This window comes from Buteo buteo, chromosome 4, assembly GCF_964188355.1.
Source record: "Buteo buteo chromosome 4, bButBut1.hap1.1, whole genome shotgun sequence".
NCBI classification, from domain to species: domain Eukaryota; kingdom Metazoa; phylum Chordata; class Aves; order Accipitriformes; family Accipitridae; genus Buteo; species Buteo buteo.
In genome coordinates this window covers 65,460,975-65,483,279 of record NC_134174.1, presented here as the reverse complement: position 1 = coordinate 65,483,279, position 22,305 = coordinate 65,460,975, and the positions used below count along the sequence as shown (strand labels likewise).

The 22,305-nt window shown below is 39.1% G+C and overlaps 1 protein-coding gene across 1 annotated transcript in view; it reads left to right on the top strand.

The window, feature by feature from the left end:
* CPXM2 (carboxypeptidase X, M14 family member 2) overlaps positions 1–20,911 on the top strand; it is a 79,788-nt gene extending 58,877 nt beyond the window's left edge. The window contains exons 7-13 of the mRNA XM_075026571.1: positions 1,748–1,871; positions 3,331–3,527; positions 4,423–4,602; positions 5,593–5,890; positions 10,082–10,221; positions 10,748–10,847; positions 16,130–20,911. Coding sequence (XP_074882672.1) covers positions 1,748–1,871; positions 3,331–3,527; positions 4,423–4,602; positions 5,593–5,890; positions 10,082–10,221; positions 10,748–10,847; positions 16,130–16,383 — 1,293 coding nt within the window. The 3' untranslated portion in view covers positions 16,384–20,911. The remainder of the gene's footprint in view (positions 1–1,747; positions 1,872–3,330; positions 3,528–4,422; positions 4,603–5,592; positions 5,891–10,081; positions 10,222–10,747; positions 10,848–16,129) is intronic.
* Positions 20,912–22,305: the final 1,394 nt, after the last annotated feature.

Below are 22,305 nucleotides of genomic sequence, written 5' to 3'. Positions count from 1 at the left end.
ATAGCTGGGTACCTGTAATACCAGCACACTGATGATGATGACTGTGGTGAAAAAAAGTAGATATGAAACTAGACAATACACTAAAAAAGGATAACTGACTGTATTTTTCAGACAAGTGCTGAGTTTAGATTTGCAAAAGTAATAGTTTCTCAGATCTATATTAAAACCAACATGTGAGATGAACAAACGTACAAATATAACATCTTTTTGGTCTCTTTGCGACATGATTATAAATAGAAGTGATGCCTTTTATGAGAGGAATTTTAATGATGTTCTTCCCAAAGTGAATTGTGTTTCCACTTAGATTTGCTAAATGGTGGCATGGGAATCAGACACATCTAATTATTGCATTTTTTAAATCATCAGCCTTATCATCCAATATTGTTTCTAAATTAACACTATGTGAGTAAAGAGTTTTGTTGTGCTACAGTATTTCTTCAATAATGTATGCACCCTTGTTTATGAAAAGATTGTCTAATTAATAGTCCCTAGGGTTCCAATTTACTGTAAAGTTCTTATTTCTTTCTTTAATGCTTTCCAATGGAAAAAAAAATCGAGACGGATAAATTCTTGTCATTTAGAGCTATTTGCAATAACGTCTTATTATTAACACAAAAATTTTCAGTCTTGTTTGTAAATTTTAACATTCACCTGAAATGCCACAGTAAAGTGTTTGTTTGTGGGACAATTTAGACTTCAGATATACTTAAGCCTGGATCACATCTGTGTAACTTCAGTTTAAAGAGACCTACACCCTTAACCATGATCTTCCCTCTGCACTTTAGTAAGCACTCAGGCTATTTGATTTATATTTTAACTATGTCATGCAGTATCTGCAGAAACAATGAATAGCATAGATTTTGATGGTAGGAATGTCTTCAGACCATCTGTTTGCATTTCCATTATTAATTCTATTTTTTGCTGAAACTTGGTAAGCAAAGTCTGAGGAATCTTATTTACTGAAGGAGTATATCCTGTTGAGTTTATGGAGTAATTCAGATTTATATCTATCTCACTATTTTGGCCACAGCAACACTGCCTTAACTATTTTGCCATGTAAGATTTCACATTGTAGTACAAGAAGGGTGGGCTTGGTTTCTACCTCAGCAGAGGCAGGTGTAATCAGAGTTCCCTGGGAAAAATCATGTTTAAGTGGGTGATATCATTCTCTCTTAGTTTGTTTTGAATTGAATTGCTGCCACATAGGACAAAGGAGAGAGAAATCTCCTTTACTGGGCGGAATGTGTCTGTGGCAACCTGTAACGTACGTGCATTGCCATGCTAACACCCTGGGGCATCTCAACTCACTCAGCTATAGTAAATGACAGAGTATGTAGAAGGAAGTGTTAAGGTGGCTAATTATCCTCCATCACATAAAGTTTTCAAAATGTGTTTGGTTGTATAGTAGCAGTGGTTCTGTTGGTTTTATTCCCATTGGACTTCCCCCTCAAGTCCTTAATTGTGTGATAATATTACAAATGCATCTCATGTAAGAAAGATCTTGAACCTCACCTATGCTGTAGTGTTTCAGCAGACTATTCAGCTTGTTCCAGCAGAATAAACATTATTTGTGTGAATTACCACACAACATAAATTCATGAACTAAACATAAAGCTTTTACAACTAAGAAATAATCAGAAAAGAAAATGAAGAGATTTTGCCACAACCAATTTGGAATGAAGTAATTAATCGTGGATCTATTTTGATGCTGCATTGTCTAACTAAGTGTCTTTTTTTTTGTTGGCAGTTGATGAAAACTGTGAACAAAATGTGCCCGAATATCACAAGAATTTACAATATTGGGAAAAGTAACCAAGGACTAAAGCTGTATGCTGTTGAGATTTCTGACAACCCGGGAGAACACGAAGTTGGTTAGGATTTAGTCTAACTAAATCTGTTGACGGGTGCTGGGCTGTGGCTTTTTTTTATCCTCATTCTCTGTATCTGCAGTAATTATCACTGATGGAATTATATTCGTGGCAGCAAAGATTTCAAATGTATGTGGGAGGAACTTCAGCACTGTATTTCTAAATTGGGAAGAGGAGGGTGAGCACAAATAGAAGGCATTTTGAATGTGGGATCAAATTCTTTAATGATAATGAGTTTTATTCTTTACAATAACTAAAAGTGATTTTTAGTACTGGGGAATGGATTTTAGTTTTCAGGATTTAAGTAGCTTTGGATAGAAATTTACCTTTTTTTATATGGGTGGATGCATTGCAAGCAAGGATAGGTCAAATCTCACAAATCGTCTTTCACTGGTGAGTATTGGGGTACAACTTCCTACCGTGATATAGTTCTTCAGAATAGAAACTCATTCAGTCTTTGGCCCTTCTGTGGAGAAAAATGAAGATCTCACGGTGATAGTGCCTGAGGCAGCTGTGAGAATAAAGGTGTCTTGTGCTTTGCCGTGTCCATAAATACCCCAATATGTGTTCATCCTATGCAAGGAAGAGTGCTGCAACATGCTCCTAAGACATCTCTCTCCTTTGCCATAAGGGTTGGAGCACAGTAGATTTAATCTCTCCGTAGACTTGGTGTTGACCTTAGACTACAGTCTCAGAATGTCAGATGTTAACACCAGGATAATTCATCTGATCTGCTCTGTCCACTTACCTATTTTTGAGAGTCCTGCAGAAAATGCAAGGAGTGTGTCACGGGCCGGACAAATTGGGAGGGTGGATCCAGCCACAAGCCGTAGCTTGGCCAGTTCGGGTCTGTCCTGTTAATGTTTGCAAGTGTTATTCATACAAAGGACAACAAAATTACAGGGATTTTTTTAATAGCTGGCACTATTCCTAATAATCTCTGAAGTATTTTGTAATTGAGTCCAAGTATTGTGCCATTCACTATAACCTTGAAAAATATATGTGAACCTGTTTTTTGATAAGTGAAGGAAAAGGAGCGTGTGAAGTCAGAGATCAATTATGTAGTTACTGGCTGTTACCTTTTAAGAGCCTTAACATCTGTCGCAAAGAACTACTAGCAATGTATTTTTCATGTTATTTTTAGACTAACAGAGCTTTTAAAATCTGCCCGTAACATGCTGAAATTGTGAGTATAATTAAAAATGCGTTTCATGGAAAATGGGGTTTGGGCATTTTACACGGTAGCTTAAGATATCACTGATACATAAGCCTGTTCTTCTAAAATAGCAATAGAAAGTAGTTATTTGTTTCTGTACAGTTACATTTTCATCTATCATTTGTTCAGTTAAAACACTTTTCCAACTCTCCTTAAGCAAAATGTTGCTGATTGACATCAATGAAATTTGGTTAGATATTTGATTTGCTGCTCTGACACCACTTCTGCTCCATATGTTTTCAACAGGTGAACCAGAATTTCGGTACATTGCAGGAGCTCATGGGAATGAAGTGCTTGGACGCGAGCTAATCCTTTTGCTAATGCAGTTTATGTGCCAGGAATACCTGGCTGGGAACCCACGCATTGTACATCTCATTGAGGATACCAGAATCCACCTCCTGCCCTCAGTCAACCCAGATGGATATGACAAGGCATATAAAGCGGTAATATGATTATGGACATATCAATGAGTTATTTTACGTCTATTAGATGAACGAAACGTGCTCCTGTTGTCTTTTTTTTTTTTTTCAAAGATCATATTTTACAAGTGATCAAAATAAAAAAAAAAAAAAAAAAAAAAAACCCAACCAAACACATCAAAGCAAATACAAACCACTGAAACATCTTACTCGGGAAAAAAAAGCTGAAAGAAACAGTATTCTATGTGACATTGGCTAACAGGAAGATGTGTATAGAAAGGAGGGTCATGAAGACTGCCAGAACAAACCATACCGAGGTGTATAGATCAATGGGAACACCATTATGGAAAATGGAAAATTCATGCACTCTGTTTCTCATGAGAAACCAAGCTAAGCACATGAAAATTTGCATTCCTCCGCAGCTGAAATTTAATAGTGCATCTTTAAGGAGAGCACAATGTGTTGGGCATTGTAAGAATTCAGTCTGGAAGAAGACAGACACCAGGAGGAAAAATTGCAGGGGCTGGTCAAATACACTGGAAAATCTTCCAGGGCAGTCTGTACAAGACTGGAATACAAAATTTGCACTCACAGCCGTGGAAGGGAATATATGCTATCTCCATTGCAACCCACAGGAAAACCAGTCTTACATAGAAACCTTGAAAACAAACCAGAATATTTTGGCTAACCCCAAGTAATTTTTCATGGGCTTTGCTCCACCTCATTCAAGGTTTCGTACAAAATGAAAAAAAAGCCAATTATTCACTTCAGTTAATTAAATAATTCATCCTTTCATTTTTCTCTATAGAATTCTCTCTGACACATCCCCAAATACTTTGCTGAGGGCTCACAGGTTGTTGTATTCTGAATTATATTTTTTCTGAATTATATTTTTTCTCCCTTTTTCTTTAAACCTAAGGGTTCAGAATTAGGGGGCTGGTCTTTAGGACGATGGACTCAGGACGGCATTGACATCAACAATAATTTCCCTGATTTAAACTCTTTGCTCTGGGAGTCAGAAGATCAGAAGAAGAGTAAAAGGAAAGTTCCAAACCATCACATCCCAATCCCTGACTGGTACCTGTCTGAAAATGCCACTGTGAGTAAGACCAGAGAGCAGGGAACACAAAGGCAGGGGCACGTTGGAAGAGTGAGCTTTGCACTTCTCAAGAAATTAGTAACTTGTGGGTGAAGTTACATACCTGACTTAAGCTACTTGTCTAGGCTTCCTTGCCAGGAAATAAAAATGTGCCACAAAAGTACCATTCACCCCCATATTTTAGAGGCAGCCCTTGGGAAGGGAACTGCTGCCTGGAGGGTTCTCTTTTCCCTTGGCAATTATGAGAACCGGGAGGACTCGATACCCAACTTTTGGGTAGCAACAGGTAGACAAAGAGAATCCCACCTCAGGGCTCAGTCCCGTGAATCGGGCTTCTCCCTAGTTTTGCGACATAGATGAGCTCTTTGCAAACTCAGTTGCCATACAGATATCTCCTGGGGTTTTCTTATTTGTTCTTACTTGAAATATATTCTTATCTGAAATAACACTGCAAATGCTGAGGCATATGCAAAACCAATGCAGTGGCTTATGCTAAAGTCATTTATTGGATCGCAGTGCCAAAAATTTAACTTTTTTTTTTTACGTGGCCTTTTAAATATGATGCAACTATTTCTAGTGGCTGAGATTCCCCCAGCTTGAGGGGAAGGCACTTAACTGTGGCAGTTCTGTGGCCTTTAGAAATAGTTCTGTGTTTAAAACCCCTTATTTCGAAAACTCATTTCAGCCAATGGCAGAGGGAGCAATGTCACGGTCTGACATCTCTGTCGGTTGCTGCTCTTGGCCTCACTCTACGTAGATGTTCCTGCTGCATAAATTACTAACATTAAGGTTTTGTTAGGGTTTTTTTATGCACAGCTGGCGGGCACCGTAATGTAAAGAAGCCCTGCTCCTTGGCCACATCTCTTGTGCTGGCTACTCACTCCACGCTAAGAAACTCACAGCAGGACTCCTGCGTCTGGTCTACCTTTGAAACAAGATTATCAGATTTCACAGGTTGAGTCAAAGCTGCTGTTTCTTTTTTTCTCCCAGGTGGCAGTTGAGACACGGGCAATAATAGCGTGGATGGAAAAAATTCCTTTTGTGCTGGGCGGCAATTTGCAGGGAGGAGAGCTGGTGGTGGCGTACCCCTACGATATGGTGCGATCGATGTGGAAAACCCAGGATTACACCCCTACCCCGGACGACCACGTCTTTCGCTGGCTCGCCTATTCCTATGCCTCCACGCACCGGCTGATGACAGATGCGAGAAGGAGAGCGTGTCACACAGAGGATTTCCAAAAGGAGGATGGCACTGTTAATGGAGCCTCCTGGCATACCGTGGCAGGAAGTAAGTGTCTGTAGAAACTGCAATTAGCATTATCTTGCTAAATATAATAATGCCATCACTGCCTGGTGTACCTTGCAGAGGCGGTGGTGGTAAAACTTTTGCCCTAGGAGGAATATTTCCCCATGTGAAAGTCTGTTTGCTGCACTTCATCAAGTATCAGAGGACTGAAAGAAATTGTGTCACTAAGACCTGGTGACCATTTCATTTACTATGGAGGTTTCCAAAAGTGCACGTGCAATACATTAGTTTTATGGATTCTGTACCTTCGAGATGATTTGCTAGGAGAAAAGCAACCCAGTCCAAATCCGCTAGCAGGGGGGAACCTGTCAGCCTTTGCCATCTCACAGGGTGCCAACAGAAAACTGCTGCTGAACATCAAAGGTAACCAGTGTCAGAGCTGAAGCAGCAACTCCAGGGAGAGATTCCAGTGGCCCTTAGATAGGAAAATCACAATTTCAGCCTCATTCTCATTGAACTTGGTCGCAGATCAGCCCCCACTTGCATTCACTTTGAGTTGTAAAAACATGCCATAAAAAGCTGCTGCTTGCCTGCTACCGTCCTGTTTTTAAAAGACCTGGACATCCTTATACTGAAATTTTTCATGGGCTCCATAGGCATTTCTGCTCCCAGAATAAATTACAGACTGCACCATTCACCATATGCCCAAGCCTGTCACCCCGCTAAGGAGCACGAAGGGGAAGCCGTGTCCTGTAGTGCGGACAAAGCATCAATTTTCAGGAAAGTCCCATTAGAAGCACATTTTTAACAGCAATAGGCATGGTTATCTCTATGGGTGTACACTTTGAGCGGGCTCAGAATCAGGCACTCTGCTGATTCATCAGAATTCTGCTCAAAATTTTTGGTTTTTTATAAGTACATCAGTTAGACAACATATTCTATGAAATTAAGAAATAAGCTGTGCATCTGCCATCACTTGAATAATAATAGGAACAACTGCAGCAGTAATGGCAAACAGATGCAAGCAAGTGTCTGTGCAGACCACTTTTTACTGGCGCTGGCTTGTGTTTGTAACTTGCAGGTAGTTTCACTGCATAAACATTTCTAAATGTTGGACGTGGCTTTTATGGCTTTTACGTTGGCCTGTGTAAAGTTAATGCTGGCCAGCCTTTAAAAGGCTAGAGCCAAGAATTAAATTTTCAAATATTTTTTCAGGAGGTTAAAAAGTGCTGGCTGAAATCAGGGGGGAAAGATTGAACTCAGATCACAAGGCCAATGCCTGACAATACATTTCTATGCATTTCTGCAAATTCTAAAAAAAAATCTGAATGCTAACTTGACTGCTTAATTACCTAATTTATGAGTTTAATTTTCCTAAGTGCTATAAGAAACATGATTATAAATCGATCCAGAAAAGATGACATTGGCCATGTCACTAACAGCTGTCACACTAAGTTACATTAAGTAATGATGTACAATATAGACGCTGAATTGTATCTTGATTTCTTAGTAACAATTGCACATTGGATTTGGTTCATCTGATTTGTTTTATTGCTTTATAATGTTACTTATTATACTTTACATCCTGCTCTTACATTATAGTAAGACTTCCAAGATTGTCTTTGAGAAAAATGCTCGGATACTGCTTTTGCTTTCAATTCTTTACACCTTGGACTCCAGACTAAACCTCAAAAGATGTGGTTTCCATTTGAGCTCAGCCTCCAACCTGCAGGAGGGTTTTAGGCTTCTTCTCTACTTAGACAAATGGGAGAGAGTGATTTGTATTGCAGATATATATACATGCGTACGTATATATGTATTGCAGCTGGTAGTTAACCAATGGCACCTTGTAAAGGGTTGTCCAAATACAGTTCCAGATTTGAAGACAAATTTCTCCTATATTTTTTCACTCTGTAATTCCATGACTGTACAGATGTAGCTGTATAGCTCACTCCACTTCTTCTATTTCTTTACCTTTTAGATCGACGTGTAACACTTTTTCTTCTCCTAAACTAAACCCCTGCTTACTGAACGACTGAGCTGAAGGTGACCCACCACTAGATCCCTTGCAGAAAGCTCCCCGCCTGTCCTTTGGTGCGGGTGCCATCTCCTTGCTGTACCACAACTTGAAGCTGTCCGTCCTCTCTCCCCTCATCCACCTGCTGCCTGGCCTTGCAGTGATCATACATATAAACTTTTCACTGCTCGTGCCATGGGAAAATTTATAAGGGATTTTTCTAATTCTTTTTCAGCACCAGAGAGTCCCTAGAGAATTATGCGCACCACAGATATCTTGCATAGATATCAAACATCTCCATGTGCCTTTGAAACCCAACCATACTATTTCCTGCACGTATTTTGGACTGCAATGAGTGCAAGTTCTTCAGCAATTTTATATATAACACTTCTGCACTGGTTGAACTGCACAAAGGCAAAGAACAGATGAATTTCATTTCATTTCCAGTGTTTTCAAGGCTGGATTTGCATGTTCAGGCTCTACGCGAAGAATTGCTCTTGGCAACGTTAAGCCATTTTCTTAAATACATGTATTAAAACTGAGCAATTACTGTGTATTGCAAAACATTTCACAACAGATTAATCAGGATGCGATAGAGTATGTGAGGGGAAAATAATTGTGGCTGTTTCTCAAACGGAGGGGAAGCACGTTTATGCAGAGTAGCATATGCCACCGTCTGATATTTAGGCTTTCCTCATCAACAAAAGTGTAAAGCTTAACATCTGTATTATATAATCCTCCTGCTCTGCATCCAGAAGGCACTGAGGGCTCGTTAAATACTTGACTACTGCTCTATGGTAATTGGACAGGACTTGGGTTTTTTTTAACTCTTTTCAATCACAAGCACTCAGTGAAGGCAATTCTTGCTAATCTTTAAAATATAACAATTTTAATTTATAACAATTTTAAAATATAACAAATATAACAATTACTGATCATTAATAAATGGTTTTTAAAATATTTTTTTATTAGAACTGCAGGTGGAATGAGAAATGAAGTTCACATCATTTCTTTCTGTAATGTTCATGTACTGTATCATGTTATCTGTGTGATTCAGGAGAACTAACAAGTGGGATTTCCCAAAGGAAAAATAATTGTGAGAAACGGGAGGGAAACCTGCAGAACGGCAATGTTTGAGATCTGTATCTAAATGCAGTCTTCCTTAGTGCTCAGGACCTTTGCAAAGGTCACAGTGCTCTCTGTAACATGGACTTAAACCGCAGCTCCTCAGAGGTCAGAGGCCCTGAGGTTCCTGGGTTTTGATTAGGACATATTTCTGATGGAAATTGCTATTGCAGAGCCTCAGTGCAGATTCCAGTCCTCTGCAAAGCCGTAATAGGGAGAAAACAGAACAGATCCTTTCATTCCTTACAAGCTAGCAGATGCCATATATAACTTAAAAGAATTATTACTACCTTGATTTTTCTGGCTTTCCTATCGTTTAGATTGCTGATGTGGGAAAACATTTACACTGAGAAACTATCTCATCAACTGCTCTGATAAATCACTTTTACATAACAATGACTGTGTGCACGTTGCTCTGTGTCCTGGCATTTAGGGTTGTATAAATTCGGTTAAAGGCTGCACATCCACGCAAGCTAACGTAGACTCATCCCATTTCTGCCCAGAACAATCGTAAGTGAGAGCGGCTCCATGGGAAAGTGTCCAGCATTAGTGAAGTTTCGTGCTTTCTTAAAAGCAAAGCACAAGTTTTTTTGCTGTAAAGAGAAACCTTTCCTAACATCTTGTGGTTGTGTCCCCATCTTCTCCACCAATATAATAGAAACGTTATCTGGAATGACTTTTTGTTTGTTTGTTTTCTGCTAAATCTGTATTTCCTTTAAGTTTTGTGATGGCAGAAGGATGCTGCTCTTTGCAGCAAAGGGACTGGGGATGCGGTGCTGGGCTGACACAGTGGCCCGTGCTGTCACAGTGCGATCTTGTGTCCTCTGTTTTGAACGTGTTGATGGGACGCTGTCTTTAGAAAGTCTTGTTTTGCTAAATGTATAGCTCTGGTGTTACTCTGGCGCTTTGCTATGGGAGATGTGGCATTTCTAAAAATCTTTTGCCCTGCTAGGTCTGCTGACCAAGCCAGCTAAATAAATACCCAGTTCGTGTTTAAATAAGTTCTATATTACTTTGCATAAAATAATCAGATCTGATCAATAGATTAAAAGAGGATATAAAATTGTTTCTTTTTCACCCCCTATTGACAGGCATAAATGACTTCAGTTATCTGCACACTAACTGCTTTGAGCTATCCATCTACGTTGGCTGTGACAAGTATCCCCACGAGAGCGAGTTGCCCGAAGAATGGGAAAACAACCGCGAGTCCCTGATTGTTTTTATGGAACAGGTATTCAACAGAAGAGTAACTTCTGAATAACTTGATGACTCCTTTCGGATTGGAAGGGAGTTTAAGGTTTCTGATATTTTTCTTGCATGGCTAATTACATGACTATTGGTATTTGTGATAGAAACCTTACCTACGAGCAATACTGGCATATCACTTCAGCTGGGCTGTTTTGACTTAGGAGAATAAAATAATGAAGCCTGTAAAAAATTTGGCATGAGTGCAGAGCTTGCTAGAAAGGACTGCCAGAAAAAGACCTTACGTCTGCTGCGTTATCTGCTCGTTTTATCTATCTTTTGAATTTGATGCCTCAGGAATCCTAACAGAATTTGTAAAGCTGATTCACAAGGAGCTAATGCCTGGGAGGCTGGTACTGGGTTAATAATGATATTTCAAAACTGTGTGAACCATAAAGTAGGAATATAATACCTGTAATTCACATATGGAATTAATGATTTATGATATCTTCCTAATGATGGTACTGTTCATTGCTGTGCAATATTTATTTGTTTGTTTATTCTCTCAATAGGTCCATCGGGGCATCAAAGGCATAGTAAAAGATGTGCACGGAAAGGGAATCCCAAATGCTGTTATTTCAGTAGAAGGTGTTAACCATGACATTCGCACAGGTAAAAAAACCAAAACCAAACCCCAAAGCATCAGTGCAAATGAACAGATTTATGGTTTAAAAACAAAATACAGAACCTCGTTGCATCTTTGAACTCTTTTCTGCAAAAAGCCAGCAGATAGTAGAGAGTCTAAGGAGAGTGTTGCAGAAGGAGTGGCACGTGAAGAGGGAGTCACCTCTTTCCATGGTGCAGCTGGATGGACAAGAACAGGATTTTGCCTTTCCTCTCTACCCCTCTTCTTCTTTCCACCTCTTTTAAAGTATTGAGCAAATAGCCTTTTATCGGCCCCAAATCAATAGCCTACACAAGGCTGTGTATAAAGAACTCTTATTGCTCATTTTCTAATGTAAAGGTAGTGCAGATCTAACCCAGAATAATTATAGCACTGAAAAACAAGGGTGTAGGTAATGCCTTGTTGGGTGAAGAATGTTCCTCTGGCTGCTAGCAGTTACAGGACTGTGAATGTGTTGGAGATGTGATTTAGAGCTGTGTCCAGAGGAGAAACAGCTGTTGCAGGGAAAGAGGATTTTCACAACCTGAAGATTCTCCTGCAAAACATTACAGCTTTGTAAAAGATCGTTTAATGGGGCTCAGCAGAAACATTGCTTTGCACAGGTGAATTGCAGCCCAGAGAATTACTTTTCAATATGTATAGTTAAAAAAAAAAAAAGGCACAAATGGCTATTTGCCTTGTTAGCACAGTCTTGATCTATACCCAGACACAGGTATGTATACTCAGAGTAAATTCTAAGCCTATTCAATGGCCTGGAAAGTAGTTATGGTACTAAATAAAGAACTGCTTTAAATAGACACTAGCTAATTACAAGATTAATAGTAATACCTGATAATTGCTTTGACAGGCAGCAGGTGGGATAGTGTCCAATGGCCATTGTGTTTGTGTAGGTACTGTACCATGATTTAAGACACACAGTAATCTTAAATGGAGAAACAACAGAGGGGATATAGCAAGGAGATGAGCACACAGAAAGAAATAGCAAAGCAAGTTGTCATCAGGAGTCTTTAGTGATTGCACTTAAAGTGCTGGTTGCAAGAGGTTAACAAGGTTTCTGTTGGAGTTTTATGGAAAAGTAGCATCATGGTGAATAGTCAGACAAACCATATTGTCGCGTAGTCTAGTTTTGGTTCATTATTAGAAAGAGGAACACTAATTTTACATAGTTTTCATGTCCTGACTGGGATTCTGGGTTTTTCATTTGCTGCCACTTTCACGTGCTTTGCCACTGAGGTACAGTATGGCATGCTTTGACAGGTAAACTAATTTCAGGCTATGGAGTATCTTAGAGCTTTAGGTAAGAGACTTCCAAATCTCTAATGTTTGCTACAGTAGATTATCTGAGCCAATAATAAATCTTGGACTATCTAACTTAGTTTTTGATTAAATTTATTTCAGTGCTACTGTGTCCCTGTTGTAAAAGAAAACATTGAATGACAGATATTTAATTAGGCAATAATGATTCTGCCTTAAATATTTCAAAATAGGACTACTGGGAAATGATAGTGGGAATTAAAGTAATCAGTTGTTTTTCCTTGTCTTGGAAGTCTGGAAAGACTGCCATAAACTGTAGGCTGTATTACTCTGTTAACAGAATTAATGTATTGCTCTGGTTGAGGCCAAGTAAATGCAATGGGTGATTAATCTCCAGCTCTCCGTACACTGGATTGCCACATGAAAGAAAAATGAACAGTTTAAAGACAGCAAACGTGCATATAGAAGGGAGTCCCAGTGGCATGTGTAATAAATCTGCAAGATCCCAGAATCCACCTTGTAATGCTCGGGGAATCTTGCAGATATTAACATCTAGACTTAGAGCTGAGCTTCTATGGCTTCAAGGCCATCTGCAGTTGTTAGTACAAATAAAAGTACTTATTTTATTCTTTTTAATTCTTCTTTTTAATGAGACATTTAAGCTGACACTCTTTGGGATTCACTTTGTAGATGGGAACATAAAAGTTCTATGTTGTTTTATATTATACAGATAACAAAGTATGTCTCGTTAGTCTTTGAGAATTTATGTTGGAGCCAAAGAGCTAAAATGACATGTAAAACTCCAGAGAAAGCAAGCAAATTGTGAACAGTCTTCTTTCTTTTATACCTTTTAAAATGAAATATGTATCCATTTAAACCTGTGAGTTGCCTTGATATAAAAATAGGCCAAGCAGGAGAAGAATTATGGCCGCTATCTCTATTTATATAAGTTTTGTTTGAAGTGAGCTAAGCTGTAAGGTATCTAGTGTTTCTTTGATACATAAATGTGGTCACCTACCCTGTAGAGCCAGACAAAAGTTGTAAAGGCCCTCTGATAACATTTACTTGTTTGAGAAAATTTCTGTGCTTCTTCCTGTGGACAAAAAAAAGTGCATAGAAAGCTTTTTTTTTTCCTTTTTTTTTTTTTTTTCCTTGGATGTACAATATATCTTATGGGAAGAGAGGGTTGCTGACACTAGGCTAACAATATTAATAGGCTAATTGAAGTCATTGATTCTGAGAGTAAAAGCTTTGTGGAAAATTATTCCATTTTCTCTTGATGCAGATGTAACTATTGATTAAGTCTGAGTGATTGCATGCTGTTACAGTTAGATGTGGACTGTGCTCTATGAGGTAACCTTTGGAAAAGAGTTCATCAACTGGATGACCAAATGCACCTGGAAACCTTTTTTCCCCATGGTGCAAAGGCAGTTTTGTGGGTTGCTTCCTGTAATCGCGCACTTTGGAAACCTCAAAGCAAATCTCGATGAAGAAACGTACAGTTTCTTACAGCCAGAGTTCAAAGACAGATACGTGTTTCTGTGTGATTTTTGCAATAAACCATAATTAATTTAATTTCACACAATGTTCAGAGAAATTTTTCTGAATATTTTCATAAGTTTCATATGATTTCAGAATACATTGTGTAACCAAACCCAAAGATTTTGAAGTGGCATTTAGTAATATTTAATAACATTAGTCTAAGCTAAGCATAATTCTGGTATTATAACTCTCCAGTCTCGTTCCTGGCTGTCTGCTCAGTAGAGAAAAGTTAAGTTTTAGTTGTTACATGCATTGGGTGTGCAGCGCTATGGCTAGCTTTCCTGGAGAGTCTTTTGTAGGTAACAAAGCATTAGGATAAATTTTTAGAATGTATTTAAATTAGTAAAATTTGCTATATTTAAGTGTAAATATGACAATTGTAACAAAGTTCTGTCCTCTCAGGCTCAAAGAGTGTTGCTCTTAATTGAAGTGTTTATGGAGTCATCTGACACATTTAATTGATAATAACACTATCTTTGTATTTTTATGCATTGTTATTTTATCTAAGCAGACCTGATAGATGGAGATAGATGTAGTCTGCCTCTAGCCTGCTCCCTCTGGAGCCTATTCTTTTAGCAATCCTATTATTTACTAAATTTATCTGTATTTTTAATTGTGTTTCTCTTGCCATCTGCTCTGCTGCATTTTTTACCTACTGCATTTAATCTGATTTTCAAAAAAACCCCTTTTAGCCTGGTATTAAATTCTGGGCAATGACAGCTGACAGAAATACTAATGTCTACTTACTTGTAAATGGAAAGGAGGTAAAGTGCATCCTGCTAACAGCTTAATATCCAGCTTTGTAATAATTTCCCAGTGGTGTGTGAATGTGTAGATTTTTTTCTGGCCTTGCGTGGGGTTGTGATGAACTGCCTGTTAAATGTGTCAGAAAAATGTGGGTCAGTTTTGAACTCGAGGGGCTAAAGCCAGCCTCGGAGCAGGGATGCATTCACAGCCATGCACAGGGTGATCCATAGCCTTTTGTCAGCCCTGTAGTATCACCAGAGAATTTACAGCCAAAAATGAGCCTTTAGGGATAAATTCAAGAAACTTGGACAGCTTTATGTTTTGCCTTTTGGTTAAGGTGCCAACGGACCCAATAGTAGGGGAGAACTGAATAAATTGCTTCTCAGAGAGCCCTTCCAAAAAATGCCTGAGTCCTGAGAAATAGAAAATCTGGACTTTGATCATCACCCCAAGCGGGGTCAAACTGGCTGAAAGAAAAACCTGATCAAGCTGATATGCAAGAACTAACCTGGTCAGATGTGCTTCTTGCACCCAACTTCACACCTGTATTCAGAAACTGCAATATCAGGGTGCAGTTGATATTGCTGTTTTGCTAACACTTGCAGTTTGCAAACGTTTTGTGTCTTACCAAGCCCTGAATTAAAATCCTATTTCTTTAAACAGAGGCTAGCTAGTCTGATCTTTTCCCAAATATAATATTTTTATGCAAACCATCTTTAGTTTTTGCGACATGCTGCATTGCCAGTGACCCAAGGCTAGTGATAGTAAGGCTGTCAGTTCTCATCAGTGCTAAAAAAACCAACCCCTCTTCATACAAGAGATGTTGCATTTTATTTCTATATAGAATTGCATATCTGAATATGCACTTTCATTCCACAGTGGGTTTTCCTAGGAGAGAGTGCAAAACTAATTTTAGATATTAGCGTTTCACCTTTTTCAGTTCACAGCTAGGCGTACTTGCTAGTTAAAATAATATTTAAAAAGAAGTCCTTATGTACGTATGGGTAATCGGAGGTCATTTACAGGGAAAAAAGAAGAAAACAGAAAGTGCTGATTCAACGAGGTGTTAAAGTACATTTTGCTTTGTGCATGAGTAGTTTAGTTGATTACAAGAGCTCCGCTCATGCATTTGCAGGTAGGCAAGTGGTGAAGTACCCTGATGAGATGAATTATACTTTGTGGGAAAATTAGCGTAATAAAACTCAATGTAAGATTTTTATGGAGGGGGATGTTTACTTAGATCTCTGAGTTGACAGTATGCATTCACATGCTTTGCATACTAAATAGCACCAAAACACACGTGTCCGGGTGGTCTGGCCAGGATCATGAGTGTTATGTGGGTACCCCACTGGGGGTCCTCGTGGTTCACTAGTTAGAATTAGTTTGGGGAAGGTCTTTTATACCCCCAAGGAATCACCAACCGTTACCAGGTGACCCTTTGCCTCAGGATCCTTCTGACTTCAGCTGACAAAAATCTTAAGCCAGATTGAAGCCCGTTGTCCTTTTTTCATCATTTGGAAAATATGTTTGAGGCGTGTTTTCCCGTAGGGTTGGCAGGATGAGGAGGGGTGGGACCGCCTCGTTGACACCTTCCTGGTGTGAGGATGCTGGGATGCTGCTGGTGGTATCATCTTACCCCTGTGCAGGCATTTCTGTATTCTCATAAACAACATCTTCCTCAAGGAGAAAGGGTCCCTGTCCTGAAAACCATCTCTTTTCCTCCTAGGAGCCGATGGGGATTACTGGCGTCTCCTCAACCCCGGGGAATACGTGGTGGGCGTCAAGGCGGAGGGCTACACCACCGCCACCAAGACCTGCGAAGTGGGCTACGACATGGGAGCCACCCAGTGCGACTTCACCATCTCCAAAACCAACCTGGCGAGAATCAAGGAGATCATGAAGAAGTTTGGGAAGCAGCCGATCAGCCTGTCCCTCCGGCGGCTCAGGCAGAGGGCTCGACAGTGGCAGCAGCAGCGATAAATCTCAGCCCGGCAGTCCGCGGCGTCCCCGAGCTCTGCTTCTATCAGCCCGGCTGTAGTCGTAGTGAGAGTTACATAGCCTGTCTCTTCATTCGTATTTCTCTGCACGAGGCCTTTCTGTTAGTGGAGCTGGATGAATAGTGGGGTTTTTTTCAGTTTGGCGAAAAATCGGAAAGAAAATTCGAGTCGAACTAAAAGAAGCCCCAGGTTGGGGGGAGAGGCAGGAAGAATGTAGAAAGTCGGTTTTGAGTTAACCTGGAATGAAATTGTTTGCTTGTTGGGTTATTTAATCCTTTGTAAATCTGTTTTCTTTAAAAATAGAAAAAAAGGGGAAAAAAAGATACTTGTAAAGGAGAAGTGTTGTTTTGAATGAAAAGCTGAAACATGTTGTTTCTAAAGTATAAAATTGGTATATTTTTGCAATTCAAAAAAGTTTTGACACTCTACATTTTATTCTCATATGGGAGGAAAGCTGAGAGGGGAGAACTTCTGTTGAATATCATAAAAATTTGTGTCAAAATTTCAGTCCCCCTTTCCCTGAAAGTCTACCTTTTGACAAGCACCGTAATATTTGGGGAAAAAACCTGAAGCAAATAACCCACCTTAGCTTTCCTGCTTAGGTTGTTTATATTTAAGGAGGTCTTGTGATTCTCGAGTTTAATGCCAGGTTTCTCCTCTGGCTTTTTAAGGCTGTTTTTTTTTTTTACTCCGTGAACTAAACCTATTGAAAAGGGTATGGGATAAGGACCACTTCGGCATGTGGCATGACTCCCCTTCTCTAACCTGGGAGAAAGACTTGAAACTAAAGCTTTTCTTGTGGATACAGCCAGTCGTATCGTGTATGAGAGGAGAGGCTTGGTCACTGATATGTGCATGGTTCACAAATCCACTGATACCACCTTTTTTCTTGATTTTTGGCCTGCCTATAAGTGCCTTTTGTGCTCATGCACACCTTGTGCCACTGTCTTCTGTGACATGCAAGGGATTTGGCATTCCTCTGCATGGTCTGCTCATCTTGCCACTGCAGCTGCTGCTGCTGCTTTTCTGGCCTTATGACTCTATGGGAGCAGGATTTGTGCTTTATTATTGGCTTTTAAGTAACAAAATTGTACGGCAGGACAGGATTGAGGTTCAGGAAAGATGCAGATCAGATCTAGGAAAGAATGAACTAAATAAACACTGGACAGTATCAGCTGGTGAAAATCAGCTTTGCTCCATTAGCTTCAATGTTATGACCTTAATTATACCAAATGAAGGGCCAGCTGTATGACTTTAGCCAGTCAAAAGTCTGTGGCTAAATAAACATCTCTTAATATGCTTGGTAGAAAGACTGCAGCGTACACTTCCAAATACAATTCTGTTTAAAACATTTTAATTGCTATTACAGTTTTTGCCTATTTGATATGATTCTTGGAAAAGACATTCACCAAAGTTTCATTCAAAACAGAGGAAAAATAAAGTGCAAGTAGAAAACTTACTGTAAAAATACCATGTGCCATCTGTATTAAATCTTTTTTCTTGTTAATGAATCTTGCAAACACATAAAAGGCAAAAGATTGCAGAATGAATAATATAATCATGAAACCTTGCATAATAAATAGTCATATTCTTAAATTTCTTAGACAGTTCCAGCCCATGCTTGTTCTGCAGATTCCATTAAATAACAGCAATGTATCTGGCAGCAAGGGCTGAAAGAAAATAGAAGAGTGCATATGTTATTTCCTATAACTTGATTTATGGAACTCCAGCTCCCAGTCAGCATCATTTAAATTAAGTAATAGAGGTAAACAAATAATCCAATCATTACATTAGCATTTGGAATTATATTTTACTTATTTCACTCTACCACCCTTACAACATTCTATATGCCATATATTTTTGTATAGCAAATTTAACAGCAAATTGTCAAGAAGGGGGTTTTTTTGGCAGCTGAGAAGGGATTAATGATGTCTTTGTGCAGGTAGCAATGTGAAATAAGTTTGGAACATGGAGTAATGACAGCAGACTTTTGCTAGCAGTTTAATTCGGCTTGTTCATTGGCATGTGTAGATTTTGTTACCACCACAATAGATCAGGGCCATACATGATTTTTTTTATGGGTTTTTTTTTTGACGAACTGATGGAGTTTCTTAGGTGGCTTCTCTCTGGAGTTCCACGGAGGCTACCCAGTCATCTTGCTGGGGGTGGTTGGCATGCACAGGCAAACGAGGAACTAACCAGCCAGATTTAAATCACTGATAATCAGATTGAAGGTGGAAACCACTGTCTTAGTCTTGGCAGGGCAGTTCTTTCTACCGTGAAATTATGTTTCAGGCTGGTTTGAGATTTACTTTACAAACCCAGAGGTCCCCATGCTTTGTTCTCAGGTATGAGGTTATCTCAATGAGAACGGGGTTTTTATTTAATAACAAGAAGTGGGTTTGATGGGAAATTCTTCAATGCCTATTAGCTAAAAATTAGATGGACTCTGATTGCTGAAGACCTCAGTAACATCAGATGCTGAAGACGGTGGCCTTGGTGCTCTTTACTGGCCGTGACTGGTGCTTACGCATACTTGGGCACAGCAGAACTATGACTAATGCAGGTGACCTTACTCCATTTTAGTCCAGGCATTACTAAATAAATGGCCTAATAGCTGTCAAGTGTACTTGTCTGTGCAATTATTTTTTGATTGTCCAGCACCTTTACACTGGAAAACACTCAAGTTCAAAGGGATTTTACTAGGAACTTCAGATGCGTGAATATCTCATGCTGAGATAAGATGCTTATGCCTGCCCTGAATATAATAATACTGATGTGTGCCCTATTTACTGCTATAGTTATGCACTTGGGAGTTAAAATGTTTATTTTCTTTGAAATACATAGCACCGCTATTTAACCTTTGGATAGACCCAAACCACAAACCAATAAATCTGGATACCAGTGTTTTCTATTTATCTATCTTTTCCACATCTTTAGAACAGATATTTTTTTTCTAAATTCTGTGCTTTTAATCTTTTTTCCTTTCAGTGTTTTAGGAAAATAGGCAACCCTACAGAAATGACAGGAAATAAAACTTGAGGACGGATATGGTCCTTTTATAATTACAGATCCATTTTAACAGCTACTTATACGAGGACTTTGCAAAACTTTGATCATCCTTGATATAAAAGAAAAAAATACAATCCCTTCCAAGTAATAAGAAATTCAGCTGCACAATCTCACCCACACAGTAAAGGTTAAACAAATAAAAGGTTAAACCAGGACATATTCTACTCTCCTTGGTAACACCAGCCATCAGTCATCTGCTCCCATGCAGAGCCCTGACAATCATAAAACACAGTGGGAGCTGGCTGGCTTCTCCTTGACTATCCACATCATTCTATCCAGCTATTCATTTTTTATCTAATTCTCATAATTTTTATCACCCCATATCTCAGTTTTTCTCCTCCATCATAGTAGCTACAAGAATGGTAACCTCTCAAAGGCAGATCTCGGTATCTGCTAATCAGCTTGTGAATGCTGAAGCCAATAAAACTGTATCTACTAAAACTATATCTGCTTGCACACGTTGGTATAAATGTAGTGGATCTTGGTAATCTCTAACCCAAATTTAATCTGTTGGCACCAGAAGGCTGTTAGGAGTATCTGAGTATCTCTTTTATGAGGAGGTTGAGCTCTGTGTGGGTAAAACACACTGATAAAAATGAATGTAAATAAACTTACTGACACTGCTGGTGAAGAAATGCATTTTTTCATTGGATATTTTAGGCCCATCACATATTTTCAGCTTCTGTCACAAGCTACTTTCCCTTCTTTCATCCATGTATAGTTGTGCGTTTTTTCCTCTAACGTCAGCTCATTATTTTCAGTGGATTTGGGACATCCTCCCAAAGCATGGATTTCAGCAGTCAGTGACGGACTTATGCAGCCAGATTTCATTGTCTCTTTTATCATGCAGTGGTAGGTGGCTGACCTTTTTGAGAAACTCTGGAACAGAGAGGAGTTAACTTGAAATCGAGTACAAGTGATTTCACACCAACGACTTTCACTCCTTTAAAAATCAGCATATAATTGCCATGGGTCTGAAAATGCCCGAGTTTGGAGGCAAAAGTGCTTCTTTACCATTTATCTTTGTAAGCAGTCTCTGTGTGTATTTAGTCAGGTTGCAGGCATAAGCCTGAGGGGGGAAATGTAAAAGCACATACGGGTCGTATAAATTGTGGTAGCATCACCTCCTGCTGCAGTACGCTGCTATGCCGGCATGGAAACACCGCGGGACAAAGTTCTGTGGACACTTACCAACTACCCAGCAGGAGCCCAAAGAAGCTCTCGTTCATACTCACTAAGAGAATAAAACTTTCTAAAAGTCTTTTTCTTTTCTTACTGGAGCAGGTGCATACATGGAGAGAGGGTCTGTGATTTTTACAGTTGATTTCATGGATAATTTTAGTATCACTTTTGCCTGTGGTTTTTTGTGCTATCATAGTGGCAAGCAGTTTTCTCAGTCCTTTCCAGTCCTTAATAAATGGCTATGAATGCTTTTTGGCTTCAGGTGATTAACTTTTAGGTCTTTATTCTGGTATTTCCTTAATTTTCCAAGTTTAAATCACATCTATACACTTAGTCTAATGTGCTTACTAGTCTTTAATTTCTTTTTGAAGGTCATTTACCTTGAGATGACATTTCTTTATTTCACTGTAACACTATAATATAATTTTTGAGCCGCAAAAGTTATGTTCAATGGAGCCATCAGGGTGAATGCAATCTTGTGCCTGGAACAGTAAGTCACTAAATAACCATTCTCTGCCATCTTCCACTGATATGATCACCATTTTACAGCATGTATAGCCAGTTTTAGTCTAGGTGAGACTTAGGTGAAACCCACCAAGTCCACATTCAGATCTGCAAGACAATTTGTTCCATTTTGGTAGCTTCTCTGTCCTCTTAACCTGACAAGTTACCCAATTTTATTTTGATGGAGATTTAGATTACTGCTTCACATGAAAATTTTAAATGGTGCTCTCATGCTCATTATCTGTTCCTTGCTCATTAGGCAGAAAAAGGACTTTTTTATGCCTTTCATAAATTTCAGAGGGGCTGTATTGACTGGACAATTTTTGGTATAACATTTCAACTCATAACTACCTGAATTGAATACATTTATCAGTAAAAAATGCCAGGAATGGCATTTTGGAAAGCCCGGGGAAAAAGTTTAGGCAGTGAACATAAAGGTACTTTATAGCTGCATGTTTACATACTTAATCTGCTTTTTCAGTTATACGAGTGCCTTTAATCATCTGCTCTAGTGCCAGGATCAGAGAGGTTAAATCCATCTTTCCCTCCCCTGTGTCTGGTGGTTTGTACAGGCTGGATTAAATGATATCGCACACAGTTTTCTGCTCAAGCTACTTTGCTTGACTGTATTAAACCGATTTTCAGGGACCTTTCCAGCATTTACCTCTTCCACTTAGCCAGGCTCCCAGATGAAGGTCCAGCCTTCATCTGTGAAGATCATCAGAGCATGGCTGGAAGTGCCAGTATCGCATCTGGAGATAACACTTGGGTTCTCGAGGTACACCAGAACTTTTGAAAGTGGGGTTTTTTTCAGCAAAATACTACAAAGAGCATTGCACTGCTCTGCAAATGCCTACTCCTTTAGATTAATACTACTCTAAGAGAAGGCATGGGTAATTTAGAAAGCTCCACTTTCCTGATCAGAACGTAGATAAAGAAAAAGCTGAAGGACTGATGAAGAGCAAATGTTGAAAAAAAAAATAAGATGAAATAATGGCTCCATAAAGAATCCTTTGCAATCAGATCTTAGAATTTCTGCAAGACTTCATGAAGAAGTTATAGATGTATTTAAAGTTGTCTGGCAACACCTATGAATTCTATACCAAAAGGAACACTTTTAGCCAGTAGCTTAAATAATAAATCATCC